General features: G+C 39.4%; 1 protein-coding gene across 2 annotated transcripts in view; it reads right to left on the reverse strand.

Annotated features, from left to right (window-relative positions):
* Positions 1-7,861: 7,861 nt before the first annotated feature.
* The window catches only part of dock1 (dedicator of cytokinesis 1), a 185,711-nt gene continuing 169,862 nt past the window's right edge, over positions 7,862-23,710 (reverse strand). For both annotated transcript variants that reach the window (XM_067577059.1, XM_067577060.1), the window contains exons 47-52: positions 16,816-16,953; positions 13,984-14,126; positions 13,390-13,588; positions 11,470-11,647; positions 10,106-10,257; positions 7,862-8,760 (exon numbers count right to left, since the gene is read on the reverse strand). In XM_067577059.1, the coding sequence (XP_067433160.1) occupies positions 8,665-8,760; positions 10,106-10,257; positions 11,470-11,647; positions 13,390-13,588; positions 13,984-14,126; positions 16,816-16,953 (906 nt within the window). In that variant the 3' untranslated portion in view covers positions 7,862-8,664. The remainder of the gene's footprint in view (positions 8,761-10,105; positions 10,258-11,469; positions 11,648-13,389; positions 13,589-13,983; positions 14,127-16,815; positions 16,954-23,710) is intronic.

Below are 23,710 nucleotides of genomic sequence, written 5' to 3' on the forward strand. Positions count from 1 at the left end.
GGACATGATTTGATGTAGTAGGGTGCTGCTGGTGTCAAGACTTAATTTGACCTCATGTACACACAAGCCAAAGGTTTAGTTCACTTTGGTAATTACTTAGGCAGTGTGATGTGGCAGACAGGCTGCACTAACATTATTACCCAGATGAGGGCAGCATTGCTTTAGACATTTACTTTCAGCATTACTCAATAAACCAATATCTTTACAACATCCATCTATCAACCACGCTGTGCAGCTTTCTGAGAGGTAAATATATCAGAATCTGATCAGTGTATTGATTTTAATCACACAGAATTTGAGAAATACAGAAGGTTTAGGATTTAAAGTGAAAGTGATTTAAAAAAAAATGTACCACTGGCTGGAAGCTAGCAGTCTGAACGCGCACCATTTTGGGCCTTTAATACCTTTACAATTATACAAAAAAACCAAAACAATTTTCTTCATTGTTTACCTCACTGCTTTAGCATTGTGCCCAATGTTATTATAATACTAAACATATTCTGCTCTGAACAGGTCAACTAAAAGCTAGTGGATTATATGTCAAATGCAAGCAGGGATTTGTATTATAATTAATCATAATTTGCAGTTTAACAGTTGTGATAACAGCCTCTTGCTCTCAGTAGACTCTTAGTTTGCTCTATACATACACTAGAAATCCTTATGAAGGGGTTAAAAATGTGGACATGAGATCAAAAAGACCAAATTACAAAGATTTAATTAACTGGTTTAAATCAATATTCTTTTACTAGGACAGCATGCCTATGGCACTTTTTTTTTTAGTTATTTCCATGTGAGGCTGAAAGTAGCAGGGAACTCTGCTTCCTCATCAAACCAGTTCTCCACCCCCGATCTCTAGGTATGTTTCCTAGCAACACGTCTCACTGACTGCCTGGGAAAACCCAGTGCTTCATAATAGCCTCAGCTAATATAGATCACCACCACTTGGCTCTCTCCCTCAACATAATGAGCTTGTGTACAGAATGTACATTTTGTATTTAGTGCTGAATGCAGCAGAAAGTAACATCCACAGTAACAGATTCAGATTTAAAAATGCTAACAGTTCTCTTGTGGTTTGTAGTGTAGTGTTGACTGTGCTTATAAGAGCCGCTTGTGACAGCCGCTCTTGATAAGAGAGTGATGGAGTGTCTGTCTGGAGTGCGTAAAGTTGGAGGCAGTACAGAAAAACAGCATTAAAGTGTTCAATCAAAAAGCTTGGCTCACAACTACCGGTGCAGGTGTTTACTCTAAGCTCTGTCCACACATTAAAAACAAGTGCAAAGGGCAGTTTGCTGTAACAGTGAAAAGACATATTTGAAATTTCACTCACTAATTACTGAAACACATTTAGGATTAGTGTAGGGCTGCAGCTAAAGAATGTTTTTACCACAAAACAGTGGAGAATTTCCTAAAGTCCAGGATGATGTCATCAAATGCAAGACTGGGCTGCCAACCAGGCAAAGCGGGAGACTTCCCCCGGGCCCAGAACCCCTGAAGCCCAAAGTTCACTCCATACCAATAACCAGTTCTAAATAATTTGGTTGATTGCAAATTTTATTATGAATTTGCACCACTGAAGTGCAATATCAGCTACGATGGGTCATCTAATCTTGGGGCCTTGGTCTTTTAGGGTCTTGTTGAATAGTCTGATGAATATTACTTTATTTATCAATTAATCATTAGAGTAGAAAATGCCCACCACAATTCCCCCAAACCCAGTAACATTCAAATTGATTGTGTTGCCTGATCAAGGGTCTAAAACCAGAAGATAAAACACAAATCAATTTATCAATCAATTGATTATAATGTAAGACAAGGAAAAGTATCTAATTTCACATTTGAGAATCTGGGAGCATCACGTTTGGCATTTTTACTTGAAAAAGTATTTATATGATTAATGAATTCTCAAAATGATTATCAAAGCTGATGATTTTCTATTGATAGACTAATTTAGCTCTCATAGCAGAGAAATGCAACTACTTGTACCATTACTACGAGCTTCGCCTTGCTTTTGAGACCAAAATTAAAATCATTCTACAGTGTCATGTCCTCAGTGATTCATCTACTATTATGTTTTTTTAAAGAAATTCAATAAACACTCTTTAGTAAACTAAGACGAGCAGTTGAATTGACCCGATGACAATGTTTAGTTTCATTTTTGCAGAGAGCATTGCAGATGCTCACACAAAAGAGTAAAATAACACGAGCCTTGTTCTCTCCGCACAAGTGATGTTTACTCTGTCATTGAGCACAATTCATTCAGTCAGTTTACTGAACCATTCAGTGACAACTCTGATGAGATAGAAAGGGGCCTTATGGTTCCTGCATGACACTATCAGTGACAGCTACACACAACACTCCACTGTCATGTTGACATTTATTGACTGCTGGTGAAGCTACGTGTTTGTTTACAAGAAGCTACAGGCAGCTGTACATTTAGATGATAACCGGTGATGTATATGCAATTTTTTTTCATTTCTATTCAGGTTTAGGATGGAAATGTTACTTTTAAGCTTAATATAATTTATATTAGATTACTAATAATAATATTAGGCATTGTCTTCCTTTTAGATTGTTGTTGTTGCATCAACAAATAAGAGGGTGAGGAGAAGGGGGTGGCATATAATGTTTTTTTAAGCTGGACTGGAATGCAGGACATTATATTTACATGGTGAGTGATTTATGCCACCAGAAAGTTTAAAATTTGCATCAAACAGCTGCTGCCTTCATCATACCAGACCTCTATCCACCCTGAAATTTTTAGCCATGGTAGCTGCATGGCTTTATGGATGGCAATGTCAGTCTTTCTTTGGTCTTTGGTCAAGACTGAAACATTTCAACAATTGAATGGATTGTCATGAGATTTTGTACAGACATTCATGATCCTCAAAGTATATATCTTACTGTGTTTGTTGATCCCCCCACTTTCTCTTGTGCCACCAGAAGGTTGACATTTGTGGGTTTTGAGTGAAATTTCTCAACAATAATCGGACGGATTGCCATGAAATCTGGTTCTCACTCACTCAATCACTTTAGTGATTCTTTAATTTTTCATCAAGGGCCATCACACAGATCAAAATTTCAATTTGTCCGTTGTTTATGACCAAATACCTGCAAAACTAATGACATTCCCATCAGCCTCAGCTGGATTTTGTGTTTAGAGCTGATTGTCAACATGCTAGCATGCTAAACTAAGATCATGAACATAGTAAACATTATACCTTCTTCACATTAGCATGTTAGCATTCAGTTCAAAGCACCACTGTGCCTGAGTACAGCCTCACAGAGCCTTGAGCATGACTCTTTAGTCTTCAGAAATGACTGTGAGCAGACAATAACCAACAGACAATAACCCCAGCTCCAGAACAGCTAACATAAGTCCTGAAAATCTATACATTTTATGACAGTTTTGGCCATATTAACAGTATAATAGCAACCTCTAACCACATCCATTACTGCGTACTTGTAGCGAGTCTTCATTTGGAAAAAAAAAAAAAAAGCCATAAAACCCACAGTCAGTTGTGATTGAGTTTATGCACAGCTGTTGATATATGGAAATATTGTCCTCTTTCATTATGTGAAGGAGACATTTAAAGAGAAGCATGCACATTTGCAGCCTCCCAGTAAATTAAAGTGTGTCAAGAGAGAAGGAAAATATACACATTATTCCAGGCTGAAATGACAAATGAGATGGGGATAGAGTGCATTGTAAATACATTTCTCCTGGAGAGAGCAGCTAGTTCACAGTCGCCTCCCACCCCCCCACCCTCCCCCTCAACCGCCCACCCCACCCCACAAAGCCTCTGGAAATCCTCTCAATTAAGTGATGCATTTCCCTATGCTTTGAGGAGAGAGAGGGTGAAGTATAATGCCTGCGCACAAATCACAGAGCCTATTGAAATAGCTGCCAGTTAACTATGTAATATTACCAGTGCTGAAATGCTTCACCCTTTATCCCTTTTCAATTGCGAGGCTAGATATTGAGTGTGCACTGGGTATTCTTGATAAGTGAATTACGACATTGGTGAAACTTTTTATTCCCACCTCACAGTTTGGAGAGAATGAACTTATCATCGCAATGCAATAAGCAGGTAATGGTGACTATAAAAAAAAAAAAAAAAGTCTTCACCTCCCCTCTGGACTTCTTCAAGTTTGATTGTTTTACAACTTTAAATCAGAGTAGATGTAATGAAGCTTTGATGCTCATCACCCAAAAACTTTTTAATGCCCGCATGAAAACAAATCTGTAAAAAAAATCTAAATTAAGCACAAATACAAAAGGCTAAGCAACTGATAAGTATTCACCACTCTGAAGTCAATATTTAGTAATAGTACATTTGGCAGCAACTGCTGCCTTGAGTCTGTGTATATATTGTAGATCTATATCAGCTTTGTACATCTGGATGCTGCAATTTATCCCCCACTCTTTTTTTTTTTTTTTTTTTTTTTTTTTTTTTACAAAACTAGTCAAACTCTGTTAAGTTATAATTTTAAACTCTGTTGTACCCTGATTTTAAGAAATTTTTCTATTTTATGGTGTTTTTTCTATGTTTATATTTTATTGTCTTGTCCCGTTATTTTAGCATAATTTACAGTTTATCTCTACTTTACTGCGACTAAACTGAGAAGAATGTGAATCTATTTATCAGCCAATTATGCAAGCAAACAAAGAATGTGTCTTGGCATTTGCTCCCATAAATGCAACATAAAATGATAGAAATAGAACAAGAGTAAGGTAATAATAATAATGAAATAAACCAAGTAGTACTAAAATTGAATTTAAAGTTTACAATCTGCTTACAGAATGGAATAATAGTTTTAAAATGGGCTATAAAACTTGAAATGAAATATCGACTGCACAAAGGAAATATGGACTGTGCTATGGACAATTAAATGAAGTGAATGAAATATATGGAGGTGACAAGTGCAAAAATTAAATGTGACATGTGCAATAAGTAATTAAATTATGTAACAGTGGAGGTTGAATGCAATGTACAATGTAAAGTCCAGTTTGATAACAGCACAGTTCAGCTATTTAATAAGGCAACAGCTTCTGGAAAGAAGACACTGTCCCTGTGTCTGCTGGTGGAAGTTTTTATGAATCTCAGTCTTTTTCCTGAGGGGAAAGTGCTAGACAAATTAAGTTTATGCTTTGGAGCCATTCCTGTATAGCTTTGGCTTTTTGTTTGGGGTCCTTGTCTTGCTGGAAAATAAATCTTCTCCTACATACCACTTGTCTTGCAGGTTCCAAGTCAAAATGTCTCTTGTGAAAAAGGTCAATCAATTATTTTTGGGTTTTTCTATTTGTACTCAGTTTCAATTTGCTATATTGGAGATCATTTTATAGAGATTTGGTTATATTTTGACATTAATGTTTTCCATTTAGTTAGTGCCAAAAAATAAAATCCTACTTACATCTGATACGATTCAATATCGCATAATAGTCAACAAAAGGTCAAAAGGGAAGGTGAATACTTTTTATAGCCACAACATGTAGAAAATATATACTTTAATCATTTTAATCAGTTGTTTAGCAGCGAAAACTAAAAGACTCTACATTGGCTTGTGGCCACTGATCAGTGTTTGTGAATAGTTGTTAAATTAGTGGCCATTATTCATTTCCCTCATGCAGCAGCTAATGCACTAGCTTTAGCTTTTTACTTAGAATCAGTCAAAGACATAAATTCCAACAGTTTGACATTCAAGTTACTATGTAGTGGGTCGAACATGCATTAGCACCGAACAAAAGGCCTTAATGAACACCATCATGTTTTTATTATTGTAAGCACTATATGGTACTGCACTGAAGCAAGGGTAATGGTCCTTAGAGAGAGGCGGATAGCTTTGTCTTGAGAGGAACTGGAAGAAAGGAACGAGGAAAGAAGGAAAACATGAGAGAAAACAACATTGGTATGATAGTATAACTTGCATTTTTATTGAATATTACTTACTCCATTTCATTCTGTGTTTAGAGAGCAATTTATCATCTAGACAGATACTACATGGTCAAATCAAAGTCCTATAGTGCATGTACCGCACCTTGTTTCCAGCAGTGGTACCATGTGTGCAACAATGATCGGGGTCTCACCGGGATTATAATGGATTTTACAATTTGACTATCTACACATGAGGAAAGAGGGAGCTTGGGTGACTGGTACGGGAAGCATGAAGGGAAGTAGAGTATCACAGATGAGTATCATTTTATAATCTATAGAATTACTTTTTAAAGCCGTACCACCTTTCTGATGAATTTGAGTCCCTAGGAACATTGGTTCTGCAGCATGTTTTTAATGCGTTTGATAGTGAGTGTATTATCAGTGTACCAATTGGATATTCTATAGCCTTACCAAATAAGTTAAAACCACCCATGAGATATTATAAATGCTCTCTTATAATTGCTTTTCCCAAATAAAACTCCAAGGGAAAAAGATGTCATTGAGTGTTTTTAATTGGGATGAGAGCTTTATAAACCTCAACTTTCTTTAGATGTTTTTTTTTTTTTTTTTAAAAAAAAGAACCTTCAAACAACAGATGCTACAGTTTGAGGATTTCTCCTCAGGCAGACACCCACTCACAAAGTGTCAGCAGAATAGCAGAGCAGAGGAATATGAGCCACCTGGGGCAAACACTTCAAAAAGGCCCCACAAGCTAGTTTTATGGTACAGACAAGGGGGGTCTGTAAATACATTAACGAAATGTGTAGGCTGTGATGAAATGACAGAACTAGTTAAAGGTTAAACTGAACAATTGTAAAATAGCTCTGAGCTACCGGAGCACAGCTGGAACCTGGGAAAAATTAAATATATGATCAACTGATCATGATAAACTGTGAGACTTTATGAAATACAGTGTGAGAAGGTCAACTGACCATTGTCTTAATATGTGCAGGAAGAAGACTGGTGAAAAGCACAAGATTTTATCCCAAATAATACAACTCATAAGTATATATATGTATAACAACCACTTTCAAAATACAGTATAGAAGGACATTACATTATTAAAGACTATATTTCCTAAAAGTTGTATGCTTAAAATGCTGTCTATGCCAAAATGATTACAGTCACTGGGCTTTAGTCAAGTTATTCCTCTGACACCCAAAGTGATGCACAAACTAATTAAAGTGTAATTCAGTTTAAAGCTGCTGCACAACAGATAATTATAGACTGATCATTAAGGGTTCAACTCCAATCACTAATTTGTCAAAATACATTAAATCCATCAAGCATAGGAGGTTGTTGAGGAAATCTCATTGGCCTGCTGTCTGTCTGGGATGGGAGTCCCATGATGCCCAATCTGTAATTTTTCAAACAGCAACAAAGAAACATGAAAAAAAAATTGATCAAATATATTCGCATGGTGAGTTATTACACTGCAGCAGTTTTGAACAAATTTTAGTATGACCTTCAGCAGTTTCCATCAAAGAATTCAGGATTGAATGACAAAGCTGGCACCTGAGGTTTGTTGGTTCATGTACGCTGTTCGACTGTTTGTCAAATATGGGACACATTCCAGTTTCAGCTTTGAAAACAGAAATGATCACTTGGTGAGCGAACACATTATGTAAATTATATTGCATTAGCCTATATAGAAGTCATTTCGTAGCGCAACATGTCCCAACACGTATAAAGCTCTTGTGTGTGTTGATAATGAAGTGGCAGTGTTGTGATGGCTGTCAATCAAGCAGGCAAGAAAGCTTTGTTGCTCGGTGTTTAGTTGAAACGAGGAAATACGTACAGATTGCCTGTTTGTTTTGGATTTCAGAACTGTGCAAAACACTCACATCTATTTTCAGCACCTCTCGCTGTAGACAAAATAATGAGGCAGACATCTTTTTTCTTTTTTTTTTTTTTTTTTTAAAAATACATACATTTGAAAGTTTATTCAGAAGTCATGTCAGTAGTGAATTGGGAACAGTCAATATTATTGAAATCCAAGGTTACAGCAATCTAGGACAAGGTCTGAACAATGATAATGTGGTAGGAGTTAGTTGTATGTGCACTCCAAACTTTTACCAATAAAATCCACGATAGGCTTTTACATACCAACTCTTTAAAGTCCCTGTCAATTCAAAACCTACAAGCCCTTTTTTGTTTCATATAAATGCCACTTAATCTAATGATACGTTAATACAAAAAGAGTCATGATCAAATCACATACAAAAACCTGAAACGAAATAAAATAAAATCATATATACAAACCTCTGTACATAGTGGGAGTATGAATAAAAGAGAGAGGATTTATGTTTTAATGAGCTATATGCTGTCATATACTTGAAGAGTGGGTGAATATTGGAAAGCTGTTGGTCCAAGCTTATCTGTCTGAACACAATCTCATGTCATGTCAAGTCTTGAAGTGGCATGGTCTGTCATAGACAGCATCTACAAATTCAGTGACTACTCATCTGTGCAACATGCTCCCTGTTGCAGACTGCATCATCTTCAAACTGAAGGCAAAACAAAAATGGAAAAAAAAAAAAAAAAAAAAAAAAAAAAAAAAAGATGATAAGAGGGGGCGGGCCGCAGTGAGGTATTCATCTTGTCAAGCTGGGACAGGGAGCGAGGAATGTGTGGGTAAAAACAACCACTTTTCAGGGGAAAGTGGTTACTGTTGATGTCGTTTTTGTTGCGTTGTCAGTGTGTTGTTTGGTCCTACTGTCAGCGTCTTTGTTCACTGTACAATTCCTGAATCGATGGAGGCCTGTTTCCTGGTGGTCTTGGGAGGAGGTGGAGGAGGGGTCTTGCTAGGCAAGGGAGGTGGTACGTGCTGCAAACAAAACAGTCACCTTGAAATCTCAGTTTTGACAAGTAAAGACAACTTTATCGCAAGTCAAAATGTCAACATAAGGGTTGCCCTATCACCAAAATTCAATTTCAAATGGCGGGTTTTTTAATACAACACAACATTTGTGTCTTTTCAGATGGTTATTCTGTCACATAAGGGGACCATGGTGCCTTAAATTCCTGCTGTGACACAGCCAAGAACTTGAAATCTGCATATGTGTGCAGAGTGGACTGGGCAGGAAGGACCAGAGACAGACCTTTTGAATGAAGAATATCAACAACAATGGCTTCATGGAGCAACGCTGCGAGCATTGTCAAACTAAGCAATTCTGACTGGCTTGTCTTTCTGTCTGGCCCTCATTAGAAGTCTGACGCGAAACTTGGTGACACACTGGCCACGTTCTGGCCTGATCCTGGCCTGAACACTAGACACATGAATTTAACTTATTCATGTCCTCTAATACTGTTTACATCAGTTATACCGCAGGGAAACATGTTGTATTTGATCATGATCAGTTAAGGAACTATGGGGCCTATAGACAATATTAGCTGAACATCTTGTTATCACAGGTAGAAGGAAAATGAGGATTCTAGTATCTTGACTTAAGTAATTATTCAATCCAGATAGAAAATGTCTAACATGAGGTTTTTCATCCACCTGCATGCCCTACCTAAATCTCTCACCACAAAGACAACAGACAAGGAGTAATGCTTGTGAATGACCTCACCTCTGCCTCCATCAAGGACTGTAAATGAAGAGTGGCTGTCACTCAGCCTCTGAACAGCTGCTCTCACTACATTACTGTCAGCCTGCTGCCACACTGTGTGCAGAGGCTCCGTTTTACTACCTGTCCACGCGCCGTGACAGAGGATAAATAAGATTAGTTAACGGAGTGGCGAGGCGAGAGGATGGCTAGCATAGACGTCGGTCAGTGTGGAGAGGCGAGCCACTGATTAACAGCGGGAGAGCTCCTGATGGATGTGAGAGGTAAAGTAATCATCCAATCAATCACGTCTGAGTGCCGGGCCGGCTGAGGGGAACGAGTATAAATAACAGCGGGGTGGACAGGCGGGTGTAGGCCCTTGCTGCTAACTGACTGATGCCTACACTCTTCTGTGACACACATTACAAAAATGACGCATAAATGCAGTGTAAAACACGCGTGCGCATGCACAGACATGAATGTACGCACATTAGCGCAGCTCGAACAGGGTTAAGGGATAGTGGAGGTTGACCCGAATGTCAAGTGTGTGTAGTGGCCTCTCGTTTCATTATAAGTGCCATGCATCATTAAGGAGCTCCTCTCAGCCCTAATTAAAACACTTACCCTTTGATGTGGCGGGGGTGGTGGAGGCGTCGAGGGACTCGTCAAGTCTTGATTATCTAGCAGGTTGCCGTAATCAGCCGTGCTGCCTTTCACAGGCAGCGGAGGAGGGGTTTCACCTTTGTCAGAGCATCCCATCCCGTTCAGCTCCAGATCTGTGCAAGAGGGCGCTCATCAGCTCACATTCATCATCAAACTACATAAGTGTTTCTTAAACAGTATGGCTAGGGACCCATCACATGCACTTTTTCTGGGAAATCTCAATCATTAAGACTAGTTGTATGTTTTAAAGAAACAAAACAACAAAAACAATAGGTAAAAGAAAAATATAAGAGAGAAAAACTCCTACGCACACTTAGGGGGAACTTCACTGATTTCACATCAAGATAAGTTCAGCAGTCTTGGGGGTTACTACTTAGTTGTATAATAAAATCTGGTGCTCTGGCGAACCTACCAAAAAGCTATTAAGTGGATCTTAAGACAAAATTATTATTTTCAAGATCAAGCATGAACTTTTATGCTCAACCCTGATGATGTCATTAGGGTTATCTTGGCTTGGAGACAGGGAGGATCTAATGAAAAGAAGCTTTAGTTGCACTGATTTTAGAGTTTTACTATAGGAAGCGTAGCATCCGCTGTTTTTGGAGCTTGGCCAATACAATCATCTAAAAGTCAGGTTATATCTGCCTCTGCTACATTGATGTGACCATTCCTTTTTTTTTTTTTTTAAACACACGTCTCTCGCAAGTTCTACAACTTTATAGAAGGGCAATTCTAAGTTGATGGAGTGCTCCTTTAATCCATAGTGCATTGAGTTGCTACAAACTGCAGATGTTATACAAGAATCCTGTGACTTAAAGATACTGCAGTGAAACAGCTGAGTAATTAATTGCATCTCTGCATCTCACGTTTGGGAAATGTTTTACTTTTAATAGAACAAGCGTTGCATATGAATTTAAAATAGTGCTACTGTACATCACGACGCAAAGATTCAAATTTTTGAAGCAGCCATAGCAGACCCTGGATGAGCGAGTTAACACATTGAGCCCGTGATGTGTGATCTTGGTGTTAGCAGCTAGCAAAGTGACAAAGAGACAAATTTAGAAGTAAATCCGGGGTGCTGACAGTTATGTTTGCATGGCCATTTAAAGAGGTGAAGCTAATAAAACACATAGTGCTCTGATTTAGATTTAACTGGGCGTCATCACATGTACCAATGAATGTGGTAACAGTGATGCAAGAAGTAAAACAAAGTCAGAGGGAGGCAGAGAGGGCCTTAAGAGATTGTGGAAGCTCCAATCCAAAGATCCTTTGAGTGTGTTTGAAGTGTTTGAATTGGAGTGAGAGTAAAATAAGATTGCTCTCACTGGAAACAGTGTGCAGGCTAAAGGAGGGTTTGCTCCTGGGTGTGATGGGTGGAGGTCCCGGTGAGGAAGAGGAGTTGGAAGAAGAGGAAGGGGGCCCGGGGGACACGGAGAGCCGACGGTCTCCGCCCAGCTGGTTGAGAACTTGACTCCTCGGTCTCTGAGGCCGCAGGGGACTGATCTGTCGTGAACAAACAAGCAAACAAAAACTGCTTTCAGGGATTGAGTCATTACCGAGTGCCAAATTAAAACCAAGTCAATAAAAAGAGTACTGAGAACAGAGTTTACTATGTGGCAAATGAGTTGAGTCTATGATGAAATATAACAGAAGATCAATAAAAGATCATTTAAAGGAGAAAATTAGTTTCACATCTCCTTCGGGACTGTTGCGTGTGTATCTACATGCATATTAAGTTGGCTATTTGTATTCCTGAAGGAGACACCATTTAGATAAATGTGCTCGTTGGGTTGCAATATCTTATTTGTGGTTACAAATAATTGTTTGCATGCAAGACTGCATTCTCCAAGCTTTATTATGGCTGGAATTTGAATATGAAAAGATATGTCCTCAGGGCTATTCCACACTGTAGACTACATTAACAAACAACTTTGTAATTGGCCAAACTCAAACATTCAGCCACGAGGGAAACACTGAAAATAACAGCACACTTCATTCAGGGATGTTTTTTTTCCCGGACATAAAAACAGAAAGCTGCAATTTGTATAGTGAGTGAAAAAGCTATTTCTTTATTTTGGTGCTCCTGATTAAAACCTCAGCTGAAACTACTATATCCTTCCACTGCTTGGCAACTACCAGGGACCCCTTGGTGCCCTATCCTTGACCCCTGAGGCAGGAGGCTCCCCAATCACAAGCCAGACGGCTCCACCACTGCCAGGGGCTTCCTTTGGATCCCATTCCTACCCTTATCTTTAATGATGTAAAGTCAGAGAGCACTCCCACTGGGCATGCAGAACACAGTGACACCTCCCCGCTGTAATGGACACAGTGTGGTGAAGAGGTACATGAGCACAGCAGAGAGACGGGGGAAGATAAAACAAAATGTTGGAAGACAACTGGGGGGAGCTGTGGAGTGGTAGAAATGTGAGCCGTGTGAAATATAGAGGAGGAAGTAGAAGAAAATAAATAAAGACAAAGTGAAAGACTGAAATTCTAAAGACTATGCTTGAGATACAATGTTCCTAACTTTTCTTAGAGACTTGATGCTATGGGGACTTAAAAAGTCAAAATCTGATTTCAGCTAGTCACTACAAAGCACCAAATTCAACAGAGGTCTTCCTTTGCTCAACAGTGTGTATCCTCTGAGGATCATGAATATGCACAACAGATTCCTCAGTAATCTTGCTGTTAGTTATTTTGTCTACAAACTTAAAAACTTCACTGTGACATGCAACAGAGAGGCTCTTGGAAGGTCAGAAATAGAGAGGATTTAGCTTTTTGAGAGCATAAATGTGCTGGTGGTCAGTGGTCACCAACATCCTGAGGAACCATGAATATCCAGGAATCCACGTGAAACAGTGGAAAAAGGTTTCCTTAACATATCAGTGATAACACCAAGATGCAAGCAGCATCATGATGCTGCCTGAGGGAGAGCACCAAACTTGAAACCTGTTGCAATACTGTATTTGTGCACAAATTACATTGTCTCACTTTTCTGCATTTAACATCTCCTCTAATTTCCTCTCTGTGAATCATGAATGTTCACAACAAATTCCATTGGACTTGTGTAGGATAAAGTATGAGAGAGAGAAGAAAGGAGAGTACAGAATGTCACAGGAAAATAAGTTTAATCAATTAATTAAATAAATGAAAGGAAAGGAAGAGTGCAGAGTTACTATTGGACGGAGAAAAGAAGAGTAAAACATAAGAGAACAATTTCCTTAAAGAGGTCACTTTTTCAATACCGTCTCTGAAAGTATAACAGCTTCAGCGGGCTGCAGCGGGATCTCCGTAGTCTTCATCTCTTTGTCAAAGATCTCCTGGTGCTTACTGTTCCTCTTCTCTTTCTTTTTCTCTTTGCGCTCCCTCTCGGGCTCATCCCGGTCCAGCTTGTCCTGAGACTTGGTGTGCAGCTTCTTTGGCAGGAGGGGCTCCAGGGCAAAACTGAATAAAAGATAGTATGATAATAGCCAATCAAACTATGTTCTTCTCCTTCCTAGTCTCTGACCCTGAAGGAGCTTTATCAATCATTTACAGGCTTAGTAGTACGCAGGACAATGTTGGACTGCACTCTCACACTTATATACTTACTTAATTTTAATGCAGCCTTAAATAAGCCTTGAATGTGGTGTTACATACTGACTCACGCCAAAGAAGATGCTGAGGTATCCCTCCATAAGCACCTAGCATCTACCAACTTATCTAACAACAGGGATCATTAGGGAGACAATGGAGACAATAATCCAATTTTTTTTTCTAAACTGCTCATATATAATAACTAAAAGCCAAGGAAGACGTATGACATTTTATGCCCTGAAGAATTGTGAACCACATGTTACCCATCTGAGCCAGGCCTGGAGGGGGAGTTGTCAGAGGAAATGGAGGTGACTGAAGCCACTGACAGCGGCCTCTGGGAGGAAGGCATGGTAAAGGAGCGCACCATAGAGTGAGGACGAGGCCCCCGCCGTTCATCTGCTGCCGGCTGAAAGAAAAACAGAAACATTCAAAAAAAAAAAAAAAAAAAAAAAGAGTTCAGCTTAAGACACTCTGATGCTTTGAAAATCTCTTGAATTTTTACTTAAGGTTCAGGTACTTGTGCTCAGAGTACTGTGAAAAACAATCACAGAGTACACATTCTCATATATACTTTATTCATAGACTGCAGCCCCCTGTCACATCACTCATAAGTACTTGAATTGATTGAGGCCACGGTGAGGCTGAAGATGGATGGGCAGTGCATTATAATAGGCTGAGGTTCCTGTCAATCAAGCAAACACGCCCTTCAAAATACTTCTCTTTAAGCTTGGATATCTCCTAAATGGAAGAATGATTTTTTAAACAACTAAGTCTACAGGCAGTAGTAATGTTTAACCAATAACCAGTGTTACCATCTGAGTTTAGCTTGTTAGCATGCTAACATTCGCAAAGTATCTTGTATTCACATAATGTTGGCAGAAGAAGAACAAGGAAACCTCCTGTTATTCTAACTTGGGAGTGTTCACACATGGTTGCCCCCACTGCTACCCTTGTAGTCAAACTGTTTAAATAACCTACATTAGCTACTTTTGCGGTGTTAAGTATTTGGAGCGATTTGTTAACAATTGAACCCAGATGCAAACAAACTGGGACTTGGTGGTGGCACCAGATTGCCAAAATCATGCTCCATTCTCTGGGAACCATGAACGCCTGTACCAAATTTTATGGCATTCTATCCAAAAGTTCAGATATATTTCTGGACCAAGCTTGCGGACTGACATTTCCATCTTTCGAGCCATGCAATTAGCATGTCTAAAATTGCTACAAAGATACATATTAAGAGGTCAAATTGAAACTACTCAGACATAAAATTAAAAAAAAAAACATTTTGTTCTATGAGAAGGAATTTGGGGCTTTCAAAAATAAATACAGTCATTTTTTAGTCAGCATGTAGAGATTTTTAGTAGTGCATAAGTTTTAGACACTTCTGCTTCGGCTTCAACAGCTCCGGGCCATGGTTTTGGCTGCTTACATTCATCATAACATAGTCACAGTATATAGTCAAAGTTCATTTTTACCTCTACAAATAATTTAATATAGGAATGATATTTTCTTTGGTGAGCAGTACAGCACAACCTATTCTGTCCTTGGGAAAGGCTTTCAGACCTTATTCATCATATATACTGTATATGTCCTCTAGCAGTGTGAATTGCCAATACCATGATACTTGAAAAAGTGCTCATTTTATTATGTGTCAAAAGGGGGGGATCCTACAGGAGACTCACATATATTCAGGTCAGGATATGATTCAGCACTCTGGTATTTTATGAGGGACAGATAAACTGTAAGAGTGAAGGTCATCCACAGTTTGCCCTAAGCCTATGTACAATATAGAGCTCCACACACAGCAACATTAATTGAGGGGAAAATAAAGAACTCTGGTGGTACTATTATTTTCAGTGCTTCTATAAAAAGACCCTGCTGAAAGAAAAATCTGGTAACAGTAGCTCTAACAATGAACCCCTCTGCATTTAAAGAGTCTTTTCAAGCGAAGAAAGGGGCTATCACACATCTGATAGGATAACCTTATTATCACACCCTGGAAAGTGATGGCTTTTCTCTCGTTTGAAAGGTCACCACCCTCTCCCTTTAAATTGAGCGAGGGTCCCATTACCTCAGGCAAGATTGAGGGAAAAGCATGGCCAAGCAACAATTAAATCCGTAAAGGAGGAGAGAGATGGGAGGGTAGTCCCCAGCAGCATCCCGCTGCACACGAGCTGACTTCAGCTAAAACTAAAACGCAAGTCAGACATACATGTTCTGAGTGGAACATGACCTTGTTGTTGTTTGTTTGTATTTGTTTAATCATGTTGTTTCTTTGCCTAGATTTTATCATCTTAATACCTGGTTCAGACACTGAGTTTTAAAACAGTTTGGCAGCGCTTTGTCACACAGAAAAATAGATCCAAATAGAGAACACAGCTCCTTTCTGATATCTTTATATTGTGTGCCATGTTTGTGTGTTAGCAGAATAGGGATTTCTGGCACAATTTCACCTACTTTGAAGGTGTACGACGAAGAAAAGAAGTTTAAATGTCACCATGGACACCTCCTCCACGTGGTTTTATTGTTCTAGTGGTCGTCTCGATTTTATCTGCATCTTATTCTAACAGCCATACCTTCCTGCTGTCTAAACTGGTGAGAAAGTCAGAAAAGACTAGAGTGCTTTTTAGATGTTATTAGAAGTTTTCTGTAATTATAAAAGCTTTGCATAGTAAATCACATTCTACATATAGATATGGAAAAAAGGCGATTCGAAATCAAGTTTCCAATAACAAACCAAGAATTATAATTTTTCTTATAAATTATTTGAAATGACAGAAGTTGTTTCTCTCTGGAATGTCTCATGTCGTCCTGTGCCCACACACCGACCATTCAAAATACTGAAGAATGAATATTTTCAGATAACACAAAGTAATCTCTGCTGAGGTTGAAAAAAAAAATCTTAAAAGGTATGATAATAACATGTTATGAAACATCACATCAAAAAAAAAAAAAAAAAAAAAATTCCTAAAATTGTCAGCAAAACAAAATAAAAGAAATGGCTCCCATTAGAGCCTGCTGAAAATGTATCTCGCTCACTACAAAGCACTTTTCCTGTAAAAGAAAGGTCACAAATTGATAAAAGCTCTTACCAGGGTCTTTACCCCATATTGTTTCTCCACCTTCTCCCGCAGTTGCTTGAAGCAGGCCTCCATGCGGTCATGGAAAGGCCTCAGCGCCTCCGTGACCTTCTCTCCATGGATGCGAACACCTTCGGCAAGGTGCGGGATCTGGAGAAAAGAAAACAGTGGTGTAAGAAACCTTCATCCAATATACCCTGGAGACTTGAGAGGTTAGCTACATGTCGGTTCTTCATTCATCAGAGGGATATGCTACTGTCCCACCAAATACATCTAATTAAACACACACCCGACCTTCAGCGGCTTGGCTGTGCATACTCAGCATAACCAGTGATTGTACATCAGTGAGAAAGTGTGTGTGCACAAGAGAGAGAATATCACTGCAACCTTATCCAGGTGGTAGTTGATTCAACTAGAGAAGGCTGTTGCCATGACATCCCCACCCCTTACTCCCACCACCGACATCAACACATGTACACATGAACATGGCAATGACACAGACAGACTACATGTATACGCAGGTACTGTATGTGGTGGATGTTTTTCCACCCCCTCCTCTGACGCAAATAAATACGCAATGCATCTTTTCTGGCACACTGCTGCTTCTCACACTGTAGGCAGCCGGTGAATAACAAAATCTAAACACATAACTGAGGCAGCTCAGGTAGAAGGATAGAGAGGGAGACAGAGAGAGCAAGGAGGAGGGAGAGACTGAAACTGCTGAAAACTAGTAATTAGGAAACCCCAGTGCCACAGTCAGTGTCAGCAAGCTCTGCTGACTAAATCTGGCAAGAGGAGGAAGTGTCATCCCTTAGGGACCGAGCGTTTGAGTGATTATTTTTCCACCAGTGCTGGTTGAAATCACAGGTAAAGTTATTATTATTTCTTCCAACGCCTGCTGTTGCAGTGCAACATACCATCTTTGAAAGTGGTAAGGCAGCGAGGAATTGCACAATAACTCACCAGAAACCAGTAAAGATGGTACAGTCAGCTGTGGTAATAGCAGACCATTTTCTTTCCCATGGCAACTGAAAAAAAATATTCCCTGACTGTCTCCCTGCTATAAGTGAGAAATACTGTTAAATGGTGAAAGGAGAGCAGCTTCTGCTTTTTACATTTAAGAATAAGTAAAAAACAAAAAAAAATAAACCACATTAGAGGGGATTTAATTCAAACGTTTATATTAATCGGTCCCTGTCAGAGTGGTGCATTTGCACACATGAAAAACAAGGAAACACTAAACAGCAGAGTGCATCTTGTGCCTCATCTTAAAAAACAGGGGCTTTTACAGCTAACAAATTCACCTAAGCCCTGAGCAAATGGAACAAAGAATCTGCTCTGAGTACAAAGAAATGTGTGAAGTATCTTGCATAGGTGGGCAAGTACAGAGAAGACTGTGTGTGTGTGTGTGTGTGTATGTGTGTGTGTGTTAACCTCTGATTCCCTATAGAGCCTGCAAGCCTTTCTTCCTTTGCACTCAGGGTAAACTGCCCCTCCACAGCAGACAACAGCGAGAATTTATTTCACTCAGCTGACACACAACACCAATTCAGTTTCATGATGCAACCTTTTGTAATAATCTCGGTGCATGTTTTATTTACACACATTTCAACACATGGTGGGCTTATTAACAGGGGAACAAAACATAACTAATGCAGAAATACACATCTATATAGGGTCTCAGCCATGCGCAATACACTGCACTAACACATTAAACAGCATACTAATATAAGAGAAGCACACAGTGTGCAGAGCAGCGTGAAAAGAGATACTGTAGATTGGATCATAGTGTCTAAAAATCTAGGGTATTTCACTCACTGAATGTTAGTTACTGTGCTGTGTTCTACAAAACCAGAGCTATGGCACAAGAAGATAAATGAGAGAAGGCTACAGGCACCCTGCAAGGATTTCCCCTGATACTGAGCACCTTCATCATCACCGCTGGGACCTCTTGGAAGAGAGAGAAGAGAGGAGAGGAGAGGGGAGAAGGAGGCTGAGAAAGAGGAGGTAAAGCAAAGGAAAAGAAAAACAGATGGGGAAGGGGGTAAGGAGTAAGAATAAGGGGAGAGAGAGAGAGAGGAGTGAGAAGGACAAAATGATAGAAATGGGGAGAAAAAAAAAATAGTGAGAGTAAAAGCTGAGGCAAGATTCACGTCTCCCAGGATACCCACATCTTTTTATAGACCTTAGGATGATTGAGTGCGACTGAGTGGCGGCATGGCAACAGAATTCTGCTTGGTGGCTGCACGGAGATAAGCTAATTGTGGGAGACACTTAGGTTGCTAACACACACACACACACGATATTCAATAGTTTAATTACAACTTTTTTGCTTTCCAGCAGAGGGTTGGTTTATGATTGGGATATGAGTAAGAGATATTAAAATGAGCTAATTAGACACTGGAGCCCTGGGGCTGATTTTAAGAACCCCAGCATAGATGAAATATCTAAAAGTTTAACTTACAAAAGAGTGACAATGCACACTGCAAAACATTATGTACGCTGTATAGACTGCGTGTATGTAGCATGGATTGGGAAATAGCTAATTTTTTATTCTTTTTATAGGGGAAAAGCATAAAGTTGGAGTGCCAGATAGAAATTTTTGTGTGGTGTGAGCTACTGAAATGCTAGCAGGGATGGTGAGACAAGGCCAGAGTTTCTGTTTAGTCGTCATCAACTAAAAAAGCTTTTATCGAGGCGTCATGTCACAGTGACCGTTACAGTGCCAGCTTTAAAAGGTGGACTCTTAATAAAAACTAATATTAGAATAAACAGCCTGATACAGTGAATTAAAAAGGTCAAGTTCTTTTGCAGGCATAATGAAAAAAGACACACAGGCAAAATCTATGGTTGAGCTCTTTAATCTAAAACTGTAGACATCTAGCAAACCAGGTCTGACAAACTGAGTGCACCCGAATTTAACTTCCCTGGCTGTTAGAGTCGAGCATGCAAAAGCTGAAGTACCAGATATTTTTCTCAAGAGTTGGTGGACCAAATCAGAGCAACAAAAGTGATTAGATATCGGTCAGGTGGCCAGAAACAAGACTACAACAGGATGCTCATGTTGTTCTGTGTCTGCTTGTTGTGTAAATAGAAAATTATTTTCCAAGGGTGCTGATACACCAAGCTCTCCCTCACCAGCTGCCTCTGCTATCAATTCAAAATGCTCAATCAGCTGGCCACCGAAAAGGGACAATTAGAGCCACTGACTAGTTCCAACACTGCCACCAGACTCTGTGCAAAAATTCTTGGCGAGTTGCCCTATGGCACCTGACAGCTGACAGTCCGCTTGTGTGTCAGAGACCTTACAAAATATCTATAAACACTTGATAAGCTTCTAACATCTCAGACTTGGGTTTCTTCAGTTCTTCAGTTCATTTTGAAGTCTTTAAGTCCCATAGTGGTCAGAAACCATTTAATGCAGCTTTAAATGTGGAGTAAGTAATTGGGACATTATGAACCCATAAAAAAGTTGGCAACGCTTTATTTTAGAGGTCCTTTAATTTTATACTAATTTCCTGGGGTAATTTGCAGGTATTTAAAGGTTAATTTTTAGGAAATGAGCTCATTACAGAGTTTTTAAGAAATAATCTAATATCTAATATGTGGTTTGACGTACAAAACTACTATTGCAAACGAAGTATTTTCTGTCAGTTAAAGAACTGTTAAAGAGTTTAAACTAAGAATTCTTGCAAATGATCGACTATGTAAGAGCCCAAATATAAATGAGTGTGCACTTAACGACTAAACCAACTGCCTTATAATTTGTACAAAATTGCACCACTTTTTCTGTAAAATGTCCTAAAATTTAACCATTAACACCAAATTACCCTCTCTCTCTCTCTCTCTCTCTCAGAGACACTGCTGATATTAAACAGTTTTAACAAAATAGCATACTGTTTAATATCAGCAGTGCCGCTCAGAGCCCACTGTTCTTAGCTGAACCTTGTCACTCTATCCCTCTCTAATGCACAGTGAGCAGACTTCTGAGCCACACCCTGGGGTGATGGGACAGCCACATTGCCTTTGAGATGCCTGGTATTAAGGCTATGATGACATATTAAGACCTTTCATGAAGGTCATAAAGGTCTTGGAGATGTACACAGCCGGTGGTGAGTCTGACAGACTTGTAAGCAGACAGACTCTACTCTATATGAGATGAAGGCACCAAAAGCCCAAGCAAAAATCTTAATCAAAAGACTTACTGTTTATATGTATGTGAAAATGCCATTGATGCCCTGGTGAAAAGGTCTGTGATTCAATTTATTGATCGCTAAGCCACAGTGGATAATGCTGCAGTGAGAAGTTTTAGGTACTAATTTAGGCATCTGTCTGGGATATTTGCTAATTATAACCAGAGACATCACAGTAAAAGACCTTGTACTTACTAACTGGAACTTTTTTACAATACCTAATTTCCTGATTTCTAGTCGCTCATTTCCTATCCTACTAAATGCGGACAATGAGTATTTCAGAATAACAGTGTACGCTGGCTCATTTCTTCCCATTTAGTTTGTTCATTGGAGCGGGCTTGCCTTCATTTGTCTCATTTAGACAGATTCAAGACGTGAGATAAACAAGCATGCTGGTTCTGGCAAGGAGACAGATGATACCATTTCAAATCAACAGCTCTGCCTCAGTCATCTCTTTAAAAAGTTCCCTGTGTATATGTTTGGCGTGGGCTCAGAAAACACATTTCTGCTTTTTCTGACATGTCTCTGTGATAAAAAAAAATAAAAAAAACAACACCAAACAACAACTTCAGTATTGTCTTGTAGCCTGGAGATACATGTGTCCTTGATTTCAAACACTTTGTCAATAGGCCATGATGGACATTTTTAACCTGACACAGTTGCCAAGCTAAAGCATTTCGTTTATCTCATACTGGTATGACTGGGATGTACAACAGAGTTCTCACTAATTAGAACTGTGGATTGTGGGTGGGGGATCATTTCAAACTTGCAGTGTGATATCTGACACAATCTTATTCAACTGAAATCTCAAATTGATGCTGAAATGGAATTCTGAGTATTACATTGCCACTGACACAAAGCTCTGAACAAAGAGCGACCTACACACGTTATTGTTTGGTGCCTTTGCTTCAAGATGGATATAAAAATAACTGATAGGTCCAAATCCAGTTGCACACTCCAACCTTGTCAGATATGTATTTTTTTTATATTCACTTCTTTCCAGGAGTGATGAAGTAGAAACACATTTATTTTTAGGTTACCCTCATCTGCTTTGTCAACTTCTACTTCAATCAGTGATTTATAACATTTCCACTCGCTATTTGGATATCTTCAAAAAATGAATATGAAAAAACTGGTGTCACAACTCATATGGAAAATATTAATTATAAAAAAATGTCTTACTTTTGCAAAAAAAAGCTTTACTTTCTGCTAAGCTATGTGTGCAAAATCTTGAATGACATCAAACTTTATGACTTCAATGTCAAAACCAATATAAGACATGCATATTTCTGTGTGAGTCACTGTGCCTTATAAAGACAAAAGGTTTCACAAACAAAAAAGGAGAAAAGTTTTTAGATTCAGGAGTTCCACCAGAGATGCAGAGCATAAAGATGACCTATTTTCCAACAACGGGGAGGGGAACAACTATTGCAAATTCAATTAACTTCCTTTTTCCTTGCAACCAGTGATAGGAAGTAGGAAGAAAAAACTGCTTGTATCTATGCTCGATTCCTAGGTGAATCATAAGGCAGGAAACCATGACTTCCTAAGTATTAAAGGTAGAATCAGTCATTCTGGATAAAGATTGATGTTATTTGAACTAAACGCCCAAACAAATACACCCCTCCCTTCGTGCTCCTTCAGAAGCTCCACCCCTCAAATTCATGTATAGGCCTTGCCAAGGCAACGACCAAAAGAGAAATATGGCGGAATTCAGAGTGATGGGTCAGCTATAGTCAGCTGGGAAGCTGAGAGGACAGCGGCCGGACAAACTGCTATTTGCGTGATTTAAACAGCTGACTGCTCAGATTATGCTTCACTAAACACAACAAAAACAGACTCGGAGCGTTAAAAAGACATGGGGGTCTCCGTGAGACTGTCTCAGATTCAGTGTGGAATGATACATTTAGTAAAATGGAAGCGTATCTGTACTGTGAGAACACGCTTCCTATGAGAATTGGCCGAGGCCTCTCTCTCTCCAATGACAAGCCCTCCCCCACCAACCGGTGCTGGAGACGGAAGACTGTCATGTCCTCACACGGACAGCTGCTCTGATGACTTCTCCCTGTCCTGTGCACAAGCATGAACGTCCCCTGCTGTTGGCTGAAGTAGCGTTGTGTGGCTCGCTCTGAGCCACTGTGTTTACAAGCCAATTTACAGAGCCAGTGCTGCGTATAAGCACAGGATTTTTTTTTTTTTTTTTCAGCGCACACACAGAATGGACAGCTAGTGGACCGTGAGGATATATTCACTAAATTTGACAAAAAGTGTATTGGATTAGAATCACTGACTTTACCTTTAACATGAACTGTAGTTAAGAGCTAAAGAGTTGAGAGAGCGTAATAATAAAAAAAAGCAAAACAAAACAGAAAACCTACAGTGCAGCTTTCTAAAATCCCAAAGGGAGGAAGTTCTCTTTATTCCTCTCGAAAGCACAGATAGCCGGGAGTTTATTAATCAAAGATGAGCTGCAAATGAGCTAAAGATCTGTTGAGTTTCATAGTAAGCTGTGTGTTGTGATGTATTCCAACAATGTGTGTCGATTTCTTGTCTGCTGTGTGTGCACTTCCTTCAGGCTCAGTGAGGGTGCAGAGCTCGCAAAACCGCCAATGCTGATCTCTCGCTGTCTCTTCACGCAGTGGAGCATCCTCCTTAACTTCAGAATGTTTGGTTCAGCACTTTCCCTCGCTATTATCTCCACTGAACTCTAACAC

This window comes from Thunnus thynnus, chromosome 20 (genome assembly GCF_963924715.1).
Source record: "Thunnus thynnus chromosome 20, fThuThy2.1, whole genome shotgun sequence".
In the NCBI taxonomy this organism is placed as follows: domain Eukaryota; kingdom Metazoa; phylum Chordata; class Actinopteri; order Scombriformes; family Scombridae; genus Thunnus; species Thunnus thynnus.